General features: G+C 43.3%; 3 protein-coding genes across 5 annotated transcripts; 2 read left to right on the top strand and 1 right to left on the bottom strand.

Annotated features, from left to right (window-relative positions):
• The first annotated feature begins 493 nt into the window (after window positions 1-493).
• LOC109784564 (E3 ubiquitin-protein ligase RGLG5) lies at window positions 494-6,655 on the top strand. Of its 2 annotated transcripts, none has more exons than XM_045230737.2 (12): window positions 494-680; window positions 1,802-2,025; window positions 3,122-3,206; window positions 3,726-3,866; window positions 3,973-4,086; window positions 4,215-4,312; window positions 4,426-4,505; window positions 4,606-4,711; window positions 4,800-4,927; window positions 5,033-5,303; window positions 6,024-6,080; window positions 6,172-6,655. In XM_045230737.2, the coding sequence occupies exons 2-12, from the start codon at window positions 1,825-1,827 to the stop codon at window positions 6,250-6,252; spliced, it is 1,362 nt and encodes a 453-aa protein (XP_045086672.1). In that variant the 5' UTR covers window positions 494-680; window positions 1,802-1,824; the 3' UTR covers window positions 6,253-6,655. The 2 variants fall into 2 exon arrangements, with proteins under 2 accessions (XP_045086672.1, XP_020198752.1); XM_020343163.4 differs by having other exon boundaries at window positions 563-1,142.
• Window positions 6,656-8,159: 1,504 nt separating this feature from the next.
• Window positions 8,160-14,436, top strand: LOC109784563 (E3 ubiquitin-protein ligase RGLG3). Of its 2 annotated transcripts, none has more exons than XM_020343162.4 (12): window positions 8,160-8,265; window positions 9,267-9,498; window positions 10,545-10,629; window positions 11,009-11,149; window positions 11,838-11,951; window positions 12,066-12,163; window positions 12,306-12,385; window positions 12,472-12,577; window positions 12,657-12,784; window positions 12,892-13,153; window positions 13,898-13,954; window positions 14,040-14,436. In XM_020343162.4, the coding sequence occupies exons 2-12, from the start codon at window positions 9,286-9,288 to the stop codon at window positions 14,118-14,120; spliced, it is 1,365 nt and encodes a 454-aa protein (XP_020198751.1). In that variant the 5' UTR covers window positions 8,160-8,265; window positions 9,267-9,285; the 3' UTR covers window positions 14,121-14,436. The 2 variants fall into 2 exon arrangements, with proteins under 2 accessions (XP_020198751.1, XP_045086671.1); XM_045230736.2 differs by lacking the exon at window positions 8,160-8,265 and adding an exon at window positions 8,811-9,079.
• A 238-nt stretch (window positions 14,437-14,674) lies between these two features.
• Window positions 14,675-16,536, bottom strand: LOC109784565 (fructose-bisphosphate aldolase 5, cytosolic). The gene is made up of 3 exons (XM_020343165.4): window positions 16,153-16,536; window positions 15,378-16,063; window positions 14,675-15,279 (listed from the first exon to the last, which is right to left on the bottom strand). Exons 1-3 carry the CDS (start codon window positions 16,178-16,180, stop codon window positions 14,911-14,913), a joined length of 1,083 nt encoding a protein of 360 aa, XP_020198754.1. The 5' UTR covers window positions 16,181-16,536; the 3' UTR covers window positions 14,675-14,910.
• Window positions 16,537-16,572: the final 36 nt, after the last annotated feature.

Raw genomic sequence — 16,572 nt, 5'->3', positions numbered from 1 at the left:
CCACTACGTGTGCTTTTTGGCAGATACACACCCACCTCCCTGCGTCGCAGTATTCCCAATGGCACGGTCCTTGCGTTGTCCAAAACTTGACCTGTGTAGCCGTCTCAGCAACACACTGTGCGAAGCTTGCCTTCCTTCGTGTGGTTTCAATGCAAGGGCCGTGCCATTGGGCATACTGTCCTGAATAGTGTCTTTGAGTTCACGAAGGAAGGCAAGCTTCTCCTCCCAGATCTACACACCCACCTTCTTTGCACAGTGTATCCAAAACTTGACCTGTGTGGCCGTCTCAACAACACACTGTGCGAAGGACAAATCCACTAGGTGTGGTTTTTGGCAGATACACACCCACCTCCCTGCGTCGCCCCGCGGTACGCAGGCCAAAACGCGACGCATAACGCAATTCACGTGGCCTGTGTGGCCGTCTCAGCAGCGCACGCCACCCATGAGCCGGTGAGCGCCGCCTAATTTCTTTCGTGAGGACCAGGTTAACTACACAAACGCTCCGCATGAGTTCACCGTAGCTAACTACCAACCCGGAAACCAGGACTGCGACGCGCCAACCACCGAACAAATAACGCCGCAGTCCACTGCTCTAGCCCCTCCGTCGCGCGCGGGCGCAGCAGAGAAAAGATCCCTCCCTCGACCTTTTCGGCGCCAGTGGATAACCATCGTGCAATCCGGTAATAATTCCAGCACACTACGGCTCTCAAACTAACCTTTCCCCCCCGGTTGGTTGGTGCCTGCGGATGCCGATGACGGAGACGAGTGCGCCACCAAACTCATCCGTCCGAGCTCTCCACATCCGTCCATTGAATACTACTCCTAGTTCCGAAGCTTCGGATATCGCTTTCAGATAGAGAGCGGAGGAGGAGGGAGGGACTCAGAGGAGCAGGGCGCGAGAAATCTTTGCCGTCTGGCCCCCGCTTCCAGTGCCAAGTGCCAACTGCATTGCCTCCCGGGCTGGCGATTGACTTGACCCGCGCCACCGCTTCTCCGCTGATTATAGTTTATCTCGTCGTGCCGGGCGTACAAATCTTGGTCTCAGCTGACTCGGCCTATCCCCTCGTCCCCGCTACTCCACCGATCCTCTTCCCTCTCCCGGAGCAGTGGCCTGCGCTGCGACCTTGGACGCCGAGAGCAGGGTAAGCCCATCCCTGCGGATTGCTGATTAATTTGGGGATGCTGTTGCGCGCGAGAGAATTCCGGGTGTTCGTTTCTTGGGGTTGATTGATTCTGGTTCCGCCGCCGCACCGGCAAGTATAGTCCCGTATCTCCCCACTCCGCCTCGCCTCCGTCTTGTTTCTTTCTTGGCGAGGGTGCGGGATGAAGCCAAGTTCTCCGTGAGTCAGCCCACGAGGTGTTTGGATCTGATCGTGTGAGGCGGTTCGTCGAATGCTCCTAAGTAGTAGTAATTGGCGGTTTTTTAGATGATTATATTTGGTATTTTTGATAGGTCGTTCTCTGATCTCGTTCAGACCTTTCGATATGCCCGATGCTTGTACTACTATGTAGGAACTGGGCCTTCTGCGATTGCCAGTCTCCAGTTTGGCAATGAGGAGGAAATGTGGGGGTGGATAGGGGAGGCTGTGGCTGTTTTAGGGTGTGAAACTTGCCAGTTTTGGATTAGAAAGTCACCCCTCCCTCCTCGAATTAGGAATTCGTCAAAAAGATCACATGTAATTGATGGATGGATCATGTTCTGCAAAAAACACTAGGATTTCTTGATACATGCGTGAAAAGTATCTGCTTTGTTTCCAGCTAGCTGTGTACCCAAGTACTCACATTCTCTTCTGTTCACCAGGAAGTTCAGCCGAGTGTTGAGGAATGGGGCAAAAGGACTCCAAGCCGTCGTATAACTCTGGGAATTCAGCCAACGGGTACAACTCGAGGTATGCAAACACGCCCTCCAGTTACAGCCCGAGGTATGCCTCTTCGGCGGGTAACAACATGCAGCAGCCAGAAGCACAGGCCAGGCTGCAGAGGAAGTATTCCAGGATCGGCGATGACTACCGTTCCGTCAGTCAAGTATGTATTGATGGCCTTTTGTGCCTTAAGTTCTCTTGTTTTCCTTTCCCAATTTTTGATGCATGGTTTTCAACTTGATGTGGCTGAATGGTACTACCATTCATCTTATTCAGTCGTCTCAGGTGGATTTTGGAGTGTAAACTATCTTTGGTAGAGTTAGTTTTATCTATATGAGTATTTCAAGAAGGATAGTGCTTTAAGTATTCAGGTCGAGAAATCAAATTAAATTTTGCATCAGCAAAGGAAGTTATCTCTTGCTCGATATGAGTATTTTCTGCAATGTTGCAACCATTTAAAAAATTCAAGCCACCTGCATTAATCGTGTTCTTTTCAATTGTACTAGCTTCGGGGACATACAGTCTTGTCTTGTATAATTTGCACTTATTTTCGGCAGTGAATGCATTTTTCATGGGCCTTCTTCTTCTACAATGTTACTTACAAGTGTGCAATTACTTACAAATATGAGAAGCCGTACGATAGTGTATACAGATTTTGGTTCTCTTCTAAGTCCTAGCCTGTCATATTCTCAGCATTAATTTGACTGGCATGGCGATTTAATGATATGGTACTGTCCAAGTGTACTTTGTCTGACATTCTATCAATCTTAGTCAGTTTTTGTTTGTATGGTAGGATTCCTAATCCAAGGTTTGATGACGATAAAATAAATTTTCCTGCAGTTAGATTTTACTTCTCCAAAGAAACTGACATCTTCTATAAGATGTGACTGCTATTTACTTTCCAGTGCATTTTCAGTAATAACCTTGATATCTGCAGTCAGACTTGTGGATCATTAAGCTGACAACTATAACAATCAACTAAATTGGGTAGTCCCATCTATTAAGGGCTTTGCTACTTCACCCGCACAAAAGACAAATAACTACAATGCTGATACGGAGCTGCAGTAGTATACTGTTATGTTATGAAATATTATTGGATTTGTATATGCTTAAATGAAATTGGATTCTACCAGCCTATGCATTTTCCTCTAGTACTACAGCCCAGATGACAGTTACAAGAGTCTTCCACATATTCTTCCTTTCCATTGTTGTGTTGTGAACTTAAAACTGAAAGCAACACCTTTTTTACACTGTTACAGGTGACTGAAGCTTTGGCTCAAGCAGGCCTCGAATCTTCAAATCTTATTGTAGGCATTGATTTTACAAAAAGTAATGAATGGACAGGTTAGCAGCTGATCTTTCTGCCTTTTGACTATAGATGCATATTCTTTTTTGCTAATGCTTGCTTTGGGGTCCACTGGTGCCTATTATTTATTAATAGGTACTGCTTAGTAGAATACTAGTTAGTTGCCCATATAGTTTGTGGTTTTGCTATTGAAAAAAAACATTTGGTATGTGATGTCAATGGTATTCCAACTTCTATTATAAAACTTTTGTCAGGCGAAGCCACATTATGCACATGAATTTCTTTAGATGAAAGGCAAGCAATGAAAACATTTCTGCGTTTGTATTGTAGAAAGAATGCCCCCCCCCCCCCCTGTTGCATCTTATATTGATAATCATCTATGTCAGATCATAGTATTTTCATTTAACTTGCTATAATTTTCCATTTAGGTAAAAAAAAATATGACTGCTGCTGTCTACATGATATTGGAAACATTCCAAACCCTTGCCTCTATATGTGACAATCATCTATATCATATCATAGCATTTTCCTTTAACTTGCCGTGTTTTTCCATTTAGGTAAAATTTCCTATAACCGCCGCTGTCTACATGATATTGGAAACACTCCAAACCCATATGAGCAAGCCATATCTATTATTGGAAGGACACTTTCAGCTTTTGATGAAGACAATTTGATTCCCTGCTTTGGATTTGGTGATGGTAAGCTTAAGGTTCCAATTTTCTTTTTCATTGACCACTTCATGGATTTTCAACAAAATGTCTAAATGAATGTATTGAATATAATGTTTCCTTTCCCTGCTGGCAGCATCAACTCATGACCAGGAGGTATTCAGCTTTTATCCAGAGAACCAACCATGCAATGGATTTGAAGAGGCATTGGAAAGATACAGAGAAATTGTTCCAACTCTTCGATTAGCTGGTTTGTTTAAGTAATCACTTAATGTAGATTTCATAAAAGTGAAGAGAGGAACAAAATTGCTACCAGAAATAGCTAAGAGTTCCCACAAAAAAAGATGTACGGAAATAATCTGGATTTAACTTGCACAGGACCAACATCTTTCGCTCCAATAATTGAGACAGCAATTGGGATTGCAGACAGCACCGGTGGTCAATATCATGTTCTTCTGATAATTGCTGATGGACAGGTGCACCACAGTTTCACCAAGTTGTGCTTCTTTATAGCCATTAAATGATGGTGACTCTTGCATGTCTTGCTTGTATAACCAGTTTTCACTCTGGCTAAAATTTCTGCTGATAGGTTACTCGAAGTGTGGATACACAGTCTGGGCAGTTAAGTCCGCAGGAGCGGGATACCATTGATGCTATAGTGAAAGCTAGGTACTTGATTCAGGGTTTTAAAGTAACACCTTTATATTCTACCAAGTCAATCCTCCTAAACAAATTGCACACAATAACATCTATTTTGAAAATATTCCAGCCACTTTCCCTTGTCTATTGTTCTTGTTGGGGTCGGTGATGGACCATGGGATATGATGCATAAGTTTGACGACAACATACCTGCTCGGTCATTCGACAATTTCCAGGTGATTGCCATACAAATTACATCCAACCTTTAGCTGTTTTTCTGGTTCTCAATAACTAAGACGTGAAAGAATACTTAATTTCATGCAGTTTGTGAATTTCACGGAAATTATGTCAAAGAGCATAGCAGCTGATAGAAAAGAGGCTGAATTTGCGTTGTCAGCATTGATGGAAATCCCTACGCAGTACAAAGCAACACTTGATCTCCAACTCCTTGGGTATTCTATGTTTTTTCAACCTCAGAGTCAAGTAGAACAATGCTTTGTGCTTGCAGAGACTATATTGCCATCTGACCACTTTCTTCGATTCTTCCTCTGTTTCAGCCGTCGCCAAGGAATACCTCCAAGAGTTCCTCTGCCTCCACCAACAAGGACTCCTTATTCACGGTCTACTAGCTTTGACCAACAGTCTGGTGTTTATTCACGGTCTAGTAGCTTTGGTCAACAAACAAGTGGGTTTCAGCAATCAGACAGTTTCAAACAGCGACAGCATGGAGCTACAAGGAGGCCTGACAGTTATTCATCAGAAAGTTCACAGCCTGCGGCTTCAAGGATACCGGACACTTATGCATCAGAAAGTTCAGAAAGCACACTTGTACGTATCTTTTCGTGTTTACACTGTATTCCCACCATTTCATACCCATATATGAATAAATAAAACTGTGTAGTAAAAATTAACTTTATCTAGACCGCCAAAAAAGCCTGATGGAATCTTTTTAACCAATACTCTTGCACGTTCAGACCTGCCGATGCTAAGTGTTTCGGAGGTCTGTGAAAACAGCAAATAGAAGTTAAAAAAATTCTCAAATAATTTCCACTACTAAGGACAGTATGTTTAACATCCATGCAAAAGTTTAACTTCAAAGTCGAAATACCTTGCAAGATATAAAAAAGACAGATACTTATTGCAAAGTATTTTGAATTTGAAGTTGATTTACATGAACTTACCCGTCTGTAGTAGCCTCTTTTTTTTAACTTTTTTTCAAGCTGACGCAGCACATCGTCACGGAGTTTGTGTATTTTCATTGGATATGCCCCTGAACTTCAGTGCTTGGAATACTATTTCAGACAACACTGCTAGTTAAATTTGGTTTATCCTCGGTTCACTTCTGCCTGTAAAATATTTATTATCTTTTCCAAATGTACACTGTAGCTTGCTATTGTACTTTGACACATACACTTGCATATTGTGGCCACATGCAGATCGTTCCTCTTCCGAATGCTAAGTTTGTGTATACTGACAAAGTTTGTGCTAACTGCCAGACCCTCTAATTTTAGTGGAATATGAACTAAGCCTGCATTTTTGTGCATGCAGTCATGCGCCATATGTATGGATAAATCAAAGGATCTTGCATTTGGATGTGGACATCAGGTTCGAAAATATTCCCTTACTTTCCTGTTTCCTCTGAACATTTATTCACAATTCTTGTTGTATATACTAATTGCTAACACACATAATTCAGACTTGCTATGACTGTGGGAAAAATTTGGTGCGCTGCCCTATGTGCCAGCAGCACATAACCACCAGGATCAGGCTGTACTGATTAAAAGCTGATCTCCTGATGCTTTTGAAGCCTATGGCGTTGCCAATACTGAAGAAGCTCGGTGGAAAATGTTCAGAATCCGCATAAATTTTAGTGTTCTTACTGCAGTTGGAGTGTCTTCAATTAGCTGGTGATTTAAGGCCCTGTTGGAATGAAGGGTTTATTCTCCACCCCTTAAGGGAAATGTGGATTGAACTGTTTCGGTAAAATTTCTGTGTTCCAAAAGGGCCTTGCTGTCCATACAAGGCACTGAAGAATGTTCCCTGGAAAATAATGTACATATTGCTGTCTTTTCTTTCTCTTGTAAATAAAATGAACAGTAGAGAAATTTCAGGATGAACCAACTAGGAAGACATTTGCGTTGTATATTAATTAAAACCTATTATAATTGTTGAATATTCAATTTTGTACTCATTTATTTCAGTATATTTTTTGCGTGTATAATGTAAATACGACGAACACCCGAATATTTGAGGATGGACCAATCAATCTTGTCTGTGCTGAGCTGATCATACATCTTATCAGTACTACTGATACTCATAGTATTACTGATACTCATTTTTTCCATGAAACAAGCTCAAACATATAAAAGTGTTGCACTCACTTTCATATACCATCAGTAGTTCTGGTTAAATAAGAGCAAATTTGAGGGAGAGAGAATTTGAAGTACATGGTAGCAAGGAAGAGCATATATATATCTGCATGAACGTACGAATCTCGGCGCTGTGCGGCGCCTTGTGCACACACACGGGTTGCACCGAGGTCTTAGGTCCGGGAAAGATTTGGATTACTCCTATGAAAGTCGGTGCAACCACTGAACCACATAGAAGGGAATACCACATATGACACTTTCTTCAAGTTCACCATGACATTCGAGATGCGAATACTCACGTAGATCTTCAAAGAAGAGATCTCATTGAGGAGTGGTGGACATGGAATGGGCAACAAGACCACTAGTTCCACCTCTATGTTTCATGTCATGTGTGTTGAACTTTGTTTTATGTTTGATGAACATGTCTGTTGAATTTGAGCTTGTGGATCGATGAACTATGTAATTAAGCACTAGTATTTGTGTTTTATTTGCTTTGGATTAATTTGAAATGAGTTTGATATTATCCTTTTGGATTTATTTTGTTGAACACGCTTTAAAATGTTGGATAGTTGAAGAAGGCCAAATTTTTAGGGCACCAGTTTTGCATCATCTGTTACGACAGAAAAATATTTTTGGTGTCCAAAAACCTTTTCTCTCCTGCCCTAAAACTATTTTTAGGCATTAACTTTTACATCACCTGTTGGAGATGCTCTAAGGAGGAGGAGAGAGAGAATTCAGCCTAGATCATCCATGCAGGCTTGTTCCAAACAAAAGGTACTCCCTCTGTCTCAAAATATACTGTATATTAGTTTTGTCCTAAGTAAAACTTTATAAACTTTGACAAAAGAAATGTCAACATCCACAACACCATTTGCCTCCGTCCCAAAAATTATCAAGTTCACATCATATATACATTTGGTATTTTAAATATTCATATTTTCATGTAGTTGGTCTTTGAACAATACTATTATGCATTAGATTTTGGGATGGATCGAGTGCATACTTTTCCTGAAAGTAAACGAATTTCTTGTTTACCCACTAAACCAAATCCTCATTAAATATTTAATCATGTTTATTATGATTTTTTAAAATTCGCTATCTTGTAGTACAAGTTTGCAAAGATTCTAATCATACAAAATATTATCTCTCCTGTGGAGATGACCGAGCAATTACTAATCCATCTGTCTCTGTCTTTCATCATTTTACAAAGCTTCGGATATTTGCCTCCACTGCCAACTGCATTGCCTCAGGCGATTGACTTGACTTGGCCACCATTTGTCCCTAATTATTATGTACTTATTTGCCTCGTCGTGCGGTGCATATATGATATATCTCGCAGCTAAGCGGCTGCTCCTCTACTCCTCCTTGTCGTCGGGCTGTTGCCGTGGAGCGGAGACCTGCGTTTTGATACATAGAGCAGAGTAAGAAGCCTTACCCATGGTTGTTGTGCTCATCTTGAAGTGGGGAGAGGGAGATGATGGTTTGTTGGGGTTAATTATGGGTTCTGCTTCTGCTCCAGCAAGTCTAATCTGGCCTCTGCCCTCTCTGCTCTCGTCCCTTTCTTGTTACTCACCCGTTGGCGTTTTAGGTAGGTCGTTGTCTGATCTCGTTCTGTCCCTTCGAGCTTTCTTAATGAAAAGGGTAGAGGGCCCTCCGATCCATATTATTTGTCGTTTATTTATTACAAATTTGTACTAGATTAGCGACAATTAATATGGATCGGAGGGAGTATTTTTTGTTTTGAAACGTATTGTAAATTTCTTTGTCATCGGCTTTTCGTGTTAGAGGCCTTGGGGCCACACTTTCTTGGCGTGGCTTCGTGTTTGTGGCCGAAAATCTCATTTATCTTGGTGGTCCGCTTTTTGGTTAACTTCTATGATTTTCTTCTAAGTTGATGCTACAGTAATATTAATCTAAAACTGTTACTCCCTCCGTTCCTAAATATTTTTCTTTCTATAGATTTCAACAAGTGACTACATACGGAGCAAAACTAGTGAATCTACACTCTAAAGTATGTCTATATACATCAGTATGTGGTAGTCCATTTGAAATCTGTAAAAAGACAAATATTTAGGAACGGAGAAAGTTTGTGTATGGTTTAGCAGTTTATATTATGCTCTCTTCCTGCCGTGACAAAGTTCGGCCATGATTATCATGATCATATCATGTTGTATTCCTTATGAATTGGGTGATTCAATTGAGAGCTGGTGATTTTTCCACCATAGTAAGTTACCGGTAAGCATTTCCATAAGAATATCACCTATATCGATTCCACTAGCATCACATTTTATTTCAGAAGTTTTCATGAAATCTAGTAAAGCAAGTAAACTGATGTATGCACGAAAACCACATGTCTTGTTTCCAACTAGTTAGTGTAGAGAAGTACTTACTGATCATTTCATGATTTTCATCCATTCACCAGGAAGTTCAGTAGTTGAGGAATGGAGAAAAAGGCCCCCAAACCTTCATACAACTCTGCTTATGGTTACGGGAATTCATCAACAAGGTCTAACTCGAGATATGCAACTGCACCCCTGGGTTTGAGCCCGTGGTATGCCTCTTCTGCGGGCAACAATGTGCAGCAGCCAGAAGCACAAGCCACTCTGCAGAGGAAGTACTCCAGGATTGGTGACGACTACCGCACTGTGGCTCAAGTATGTATTGATGGCCTCCCCTGGCTCTCTAATTTTCATTCCCAACTTTTGATGAATGGTTTTCATCTAGATGTAGCTGAATGATACCATTCATCTTATTTAGTCATCTTATGTAAAATTTTGAATGCAAAGTATATTTAATAGGAATATTTTTATCTATAGGGGTTTCAACAAGTATAGAAACCATAATAGATTTTCATCAGCAAAGGAAGTTATCTCTTACTAGCTATAATTATTGCTCTTCCAACCATTTCAAAATTTTAGGTCACCCGCACTGCCATGTTCACCTTCATTGTGCTGGCTTTGGTTTCATTAAGTCTTATGAGTGTATAAGTTGTACATCTCCGGTGAATGCATTTCTGATGGGCCTTCTTCTTTTACAGTCAGGACTTACTTGATACTTCCTCCGTCCGGAATTACTTGTCGCTCAAACATATTAATTACTAATTCACTGAGTGGTCAATGGTCCTAATACCTAGTTAAAATATGAGAAGCAGTACACCTTAGTTTATATAGATTTTAGTTTTCTCCCACATCCTAGCCTATCATATTCTCAGCATTTATTTGAGTGACCAGATGATTTAATTATACAGTATGATACTAAGTGTACTTAGTTTGACAAAATGTATAAATCTTAGTCTCTTCGTATGGTGTTGTGATGATAAACTATTTTTCCTTGCATTTGCATTATATTTTTCCAAAGAAACTGCCATCTTCTATAAGATGTAACACTATTTACTTTTCCTTGCATTTTCAATACAGACCGTGGTGTCTGCAATCAGGCTTATGAACTAGTTAAGCTGATGGCTATAACAATCAAACATTTAAATCGGACATCAATTCATATTCTGCTACTACACCTGCATGAAACATAATTACTTAAAGTATTCAGATGGTGCTGTGGTAGTGTACTGTCATGTCATCAAACATCATTTCAGTTTTTTTGTAACTTAAATGACACTGCCTTTCTATCAATACATGATTTTTCCTCAGTTCCCTTCATTTATTGTGAACTTAAGACTGAAATTGTACCTTATCTATTGCAGGTGACTGAAGCTTTGGCACAAGCCGGTCTTGAATCTTCAAACCTTATTGTAGGCATTGATTTTACGAAAAGTAACCAATGGACAGGTTACAGACTCACAGTTGATCTTTCCACCTTTTGACTTTGGGTGCATATTTATGGTTTTTATGCTTTGCTTTTCTGGTGCACTGGTATAGCTATTGTTTACTACAGTTAGCTGGATGCTAGTTTGTTTCCCATATAATTTGTGATTTATTGTTAGTGAAGAAAGCCGTTTGGTCAATGGCTTCCCAACCTGTCTATTGTAAAGCTTTTTTCAGGGGAAACCATGATATGCTAAGAAGTTTCGTTAGTTAAGGAGAGCTAGCAACGAGGACATTGTACTTTAAGGATGAATGCACCCCATGTTGCTTCTGTATCCCATAATAATCTATATTAGACAATAACATTTTTTATTGAACTTGTTAAGCTTTTTTCATGTTACAGGAAAAAATTCCTATAATCGGCGTTGTCTGCATGATATTGGAAGAACTCCAAACCCATATGAGCAAGCCATATCTATTATTGGAAGGACGCTCTCGGATTTTGATGAAGACAATTTGATTCCCTGCTTTGGATTTGGTGATGGTAAGCTTATGATTAGTTTTCTTTTAAATTGCTCACTTGGTGTGTTTCCAATAGAAAGTGTAAAGGAATGGTATTGAATAAGAGCATCTCCAACAGCATCCCTATAATTTGGTGACCCAAAACCAGTTTTAGGTGTGGAGAGAGAAGTTTTTGGGTCACCAGAAATTTGTATGCTTTTCCGGCAGCCCTATAACTGGTGCCCTATAATTTGAGAACAACATGAAACAAGACGATCGGACGGCAGGGGGGCGGGAGGCGGATCCGACGGCGGGGAAGTGCGGGGACGGCGACATGACGCTCGGGGATGGCGGCATGGGCGGATCCGATGGTGTGGAGCGCGGTGGGACGGCTGGAATTGGGCGGGACCGGCTGGCACTGGCACGAGCTCGGTGACGGTCGTGGGGGTCTCGGCAGTGGCCCCCAAGCGGCGGAGCTCGGGGCGGCCATGGAAGTGCGCGGCAGTTGGGTTCCCACCACTGCGTTTTTAGGGCAGCTACTAGTGCTGATGCAAATTTGCATCACTTGTAGCAATTTTTGCATCATGACCTTAAAATTTTGCATCACCATATAGCTATAGGGCTGTTGTTGGAGGCGATTTTTTTATTCCAAAAGGCAATTTTTTGCACCACAACTGCATATTTAGGGTTGCTGTTGGAGATGCTCTAATGCTTCCCTTCCCTGCTGGCAGCGTCAACTCATGACAAGGACGTATTCAGCTTTTATCCAGAGAACCGCCCTTGCACTGGATTTGAAGAGGCATTAGAAAGATACAGACAAATCGTTCCAACCCTTCGATTATCTGGTTTGTTTAAATAAACATTTAATGTAGATAGATTTGGTCTTCCTTTATTTTCATAAAAGTGAGTTCCCACACCAAAAAGATGTACTGAAATAATCTGGATGTAAACTTGCACAGGACCAACATCTTTCGCTCCAATAATCGAGACGGCAATTGGGATCGTGGACAGCACTGGTGGCCAATATCATGTTCTTCTGATAATTGCTGATGGACAGGTGCACCACAGTTTTACCAAGTTGTGTTTTTCTGAGTGGCATCCTCTTTATAACCATTAAATGGTGGTCAGAAGAAATTCTTGCAGAGTCTTAGTTGTATACTATATCCAATTTTCACTCCGGCTAAAAGTTCTGCTGATAGGTTACTCGAAATGTGGATACACAGTCTGGGCAGTTAAGCCCACAGGAGTGGGACACCATTAACGCTATAGTGAAAGCTAGGTATCTGATTCAGAACTTTTAAGTAACACCTTGATAAGTCAAACCTCCTGAACAAATTGCACACAATAATATCTGTTTTGAACCAGCCACTTTCCCTTGTCTATTGTTCTTGTTGGGGTCGGTGATGGACCATGGGATATGATGCATAAGTTTGATGACAACATACCTGCTCGGTCATTCGACAATTTCCAGGTACAAATTACATCTAACCTTTAGCTGTTTTTCTGGTTCGCAATAACTGAAACATGAAAGAATACTTGATTTCATGCAGTTTGTGAATTTTACGGAAATCATGTCAAAGAGCATAGCAGCTGATAGAAAAGAGGCTGAATTTGCGTTGTCAGCATTGATGGAAATCCCTACGCAGTACAAAGCAACACTTGATCTCCAACTCCTTGGGTATTCTATGCTTTTTCAACCTCACTGAGTCAAGTAGAACAATGCTTTGTGCTTGCAGAGACAATATTGCCATCTGACCACTTTCTTCGATTCTTCCTCTGTTTCAGCCGTCGCCAAGGAATACCTCCAAGAGTTCCTCTGCCTCCACCAGCAAGGACTGCTTATTCACGGTCTGCTAGCTTTGACCAACAGGCTGGTGTTTATTCACGGTCTAGTGGCTTTGGCCAACAAACAAGTGGGTTTCAGCAATCAGACAGTTTCAAACAGCGACAGCATGGAGCTACAAGGAGGCCCGACAGTTATTCATCGGAAAGTTCACAGCCTGCGGTTACAAGGACACCCGACACTTATGCATCAGAAAGCACATTTGTACGTATCCTTTTGTGTTTACACCGTATTCCCACCATTTCATACCCAGTTATGAATAAATCAAACTGTGCACTAAACCAACTTTATCTACACCGCCAAAAAAACGTGATAGAATCTTTGTTAACCAATACTTTTGGATGTTCAGACTTGCCGATGCTAAGGGTTATACAGGGGAACTATTAGGTGAAAATGCACTATGCTGTGCAAATAGCGTTTACAAGTTCCAAAAATTCCCAAATAAAATTCATCATCAAAGTCGAAATACTTTGCAAGATACAAAAAAGGCAGATGCTTATCACCAAGTATTTTGAATGTGAAGTTGAATTTTTTACATGAACATACCCTTCTGTAGTAGCCTCTTTTTTTAGAATTTTTTTAAGCAGTCACAGCACACTGTCATAGAATTTGTGTATTTTTATTGGATATGCCCCTGGAACTTCAGTGATTGGAAATCCTATTTCAGACAACACTGCTAGTTAAATTTGGTTTATCCTCGGTTCACTTCTGCCTGTAAAGTATTTATGCTCTTTTTCAAATATAATACACTTTAGCTTGCTATTGTACTTTGACACATACACTTGCATCCTGTGCCTACATGCAGATCATGAAATAGTGTTCCTCTTCCTAATGCTGACAAAGGTTTTTTTTTTTGCGAATATAATGCTGACAAAGTTTGTGCTAACTGCAAGACCCTCTAATTTTAGTGGAACAGGAACTAAGCCTTTGCAATTTTTGTGCTTGCAGTCATGCGCCATATGTATGGATAAATCAAAGGATCTTGCATTTGGATGTGGACATCAGGTGCAGAAAATATCCCCTTACTTTCCTCTGAACATTTATTCACAATTCTTGTTGTATATAGTAATTGCTAACACGCGTAATTTAGACTTGCTATGACTGCGGGGAAAAATTGGTGCGCTGCCCTATGTGCCAGAAGCACATAACCACCAGGATCAGGCTGTACTGATCAAAAACCAACCTCCTAAAGCTTTTGAAGCCTATGACGCTGTCAATACTGAAGAAGTTCGGTGCAGAATGTTCAGAATCCGCATAAATTTTACTTGTTGTCCATAAATTTAAGCGTTCTTACTGCAGTTGGAGTGTCTTCAATTAGCTGGTGATTTAAGGCCTGTTGGAATGCAGGGTTTATTCTCCATTTCCCGCAAGGGGAATGTGGATCGATCCGTTTCGGTAAAATTTCTCTGTTCCAAAAGGGCTCTTACTGTCCATACAAACCATTGAAGAATATTCTGTGAAAATAATGTACATATTGCTTTCCTTTCTTTCTCTTCTAAATAAAATGAACAGTAGAGAAATATCAGGATTAACCCATTAGGAAGACATTTGCATTGTATATTAATAAAAACCTGTTATAATTGTTGAATATTCAGTTTCGCACTCATTTTTTAATTATATTTACACCAGAATATTTGAGGATGAACCAACCAATCTTATCTCTGTTCAGCTGAGCATACATGCTATCTGATATTCAAATTTTCTCATGAATCAAGCTCAAACATATACTAAAAGCGTTGCATTCACACTTTCATATATACCACTTATATATCATCAGTAGTTCTGGTTAAATAGGAGAAGGGGAAGGGAGAGAGAATTTAAGTACACGGCAGAAAAGGAAGAGCATATATATCTGCATGCACGCACGAATCTTGGCGCAATCCATGTGCCGCGCCGTGCGCACGCACACACGGGTTGCACCGAGGTCCTAGGTCCGGGAATGGCGCGGGAGCGACGGTGCCTTAGTACTTGTACCCCGCGACGTGTAAGCTCTCGGACGCGGCGGCGTCCCCGCCGGCGGCGGCGCCGCCGTACTTGCCGAGCGTGGCCTCGGAGTTGCCCTTGCACCGGGCGAGGAAGGTGGCCTGCGCGTCGGCGACGTTCTCCTTCTTGCCGGCCCACTTCTTGATGGTGCTCTGCTGCAACGCCCGGCCGAAGGAGAAGGTGAGCGTCCAGGGCTTGAGCACCACCAGCTTGTTCATGGCGTCCAGGTTCTGCGTCGCCTGCTCCTCGCTCTGCCCGCCCGACAGGAACACCACCCCGGGCACCGCCGGCGGCACCGTGCGCCGCAGCGCCGCCACCGTGTACTCCGCTATCACCTCCGCGCCAACCTATGCACACGACCATTCACAGCACGATCAGCCATGCAAACGAAGACCATGAAGATCATACATAACTCTGAAGGAAGTAGGGAGAGGGAGGGACGTGCCTTGGGGCTGTCGGAGCCGGGGGTGACCATGTTGGGCTTGAGGAGGGTGCCCTCGAGGAGGACCTTGTGGTCGTTGAGCGACTTGTAGACGGCGGCGAGGACGCGCTCGGTGGCGGCGGCGCAGGCCTTGATGTCGTGCGGCCCGTCGGTGAGGATCTCGGGCTCCACGATGGGGACCAGCCCGTTCTCCTGGCAGATGAGCGCGTACCGCGCCAGCCCCTCGGCGTTCTGCTTCACGGCGAGCTCGGACGGCTCGGCGCCGGGCCCGATCTTGAGCACGGCGCGCCACTTGGCGAAGCGCGCGCCGGCCTCGTAGTACTTGGCGCAGCGCGCGCCCAGGGAGTCGAGGCCCTGGGTGGTGGTCTCGCCGACGGTGCCGGCGATGTCCACGGTGCCCTTGTCCACCTTGATGCCCGGGATGACGTTGCCGGCCTTGAGGATGTCGACGAACGGGGTGCCGTCGGCGGCCGTCTGGTAGAGCGTCTCCTCGAAGAGGATGACGCCGGAGAGGTACTCGAGCGCGCCGGGCGCCGTGAAGAGCATCTCCCGCAGCGCCTGGCGGTTGGACTCCACGTTCTCCACGTTGATGCTGGCCAGCCGCTTCCCGATGGTGCCCGTCGACTCGTCCGCCGCCAGGATCCCCTTCCCCGGCGTCGCGATGTACTTGGCCGTCTTGATCAGCTCATCTGCACATTTCGCGACGTAAAAAACCATCAGCAAGCTGCACCACGAGCGCATGAAAAGCATACAGATATGCCAAACACAAGGCAAGAACCTGCGTATTTCCCGACGAAGGCAGACATGGCGGCGGCGACCGTGTCGGTCAGGAGGCTCCGGGACCGGCGGCTGCAAAATCCAAACGCTCGGCTGCTGTGCTCGCGCTTTTTGTGAGGTGGCTGTGCGAGCTATCTCTCTCGCCTTATAAACCCCGGACGGGCGGAGGATATACCGAACGGCCGAGGGGGATCTGTGATGCACGGGCCACTGGCTCGCGCGGCGCCGGTCACTCGTTGGGGGTCGGGGGGATAGGGGGGGCGAGCCGCGCCACCCAAACCCACCTCCGCCTGCTGGCCAGACAAAATACTAGGAATACAATTTTCGCAGCTAAGAACACATACATGTAGACACCATGGAAGGTCGATCCAAATAAAAACTGAACAAGTGGTTGTGGTGGTGATGTGGACTCTATCCATGC

The sequence above is a fragment of the Aegilops tauschii genome, chromosome 7 (assembly GCF_002575655.3).
Source record: "Aegilops tauschii subsp. strangulata cultivar AL8/78 chromosome 7, Aet v6.0, whole genome shotgun sequence".
Taxonomy (NCBI): Eukaryota; Viridiplantae; Streptophyta; class Magnoliopsida; order Poales; family Poaceae; genus Aegilops; species Aegilops tauschii.
The sequence above is the reverse complement of the archived record's forward strand: the minus strand, read 5'-3'. Positions and strand labels throughout refer to the sequence as shown.

Coding starts and splice junctions, on each gene's coding strand:
- LOC109784564 (XM_045230737.2), top strand. CDS start 1,825: ATGGGGCAAAAGGACTCCAAGCCGTCGTATAACTCTGGGAATTCAGCC. Junction 2,026..3,121: donor ACTACCGTTCCGTCAGTCAA/GTATGTATTGAT, acceptor ACACTGTTACAG/GTGACTGAAGCTTTGGCTCA. Junction 4,313..4,425: donor TGATAATTGCTGATGGACAG/GTGCACCACAGT, acceptor TTCTGCTGATAG/GTTACTCGAAGTGTGGATAC.
- LOC109784563 (XM_020343162.4), top strand. CDS start 9,286: ATGGAGAAAAAGGCCCCCAAACCTTCATACAACTCTGCTTATGGTTAC. Junction 9,499..10,544: donor ACTACCGCACTGTGGCTCAA/GTATGTATTGAT, acceptor TATCTATTGCAG/GTGACTGAAGCTTTGGCACA. Junction 11,150..11,837: donor CTGCTTTGGATTTGGTGATG/GTAAGCTTATGA, acceptor CCCTGCTGGCAG/CGTCAACTCATGACAAGGAC.
- LOC109784565 (XM_020343165.4), bottom strand. CDS start 16,180: ATGTCTGCCTTCGTCGGGAAATACGCAG. Junction 16,064..16,152: donor CTTCGTCGGGAAATACGCAG/GTTCTTGCCTTG, acceptor CGAAATGTGCAG/ATGAGCTGATCAAGACGGCC. Junction 15,280..15,377: donor CCGGCTCCGACAGCCCCAAG/GCACGTCCCTCC, acceptor TCGTGTGCATAG/GTTGGCGCGGAGGTGATAGC.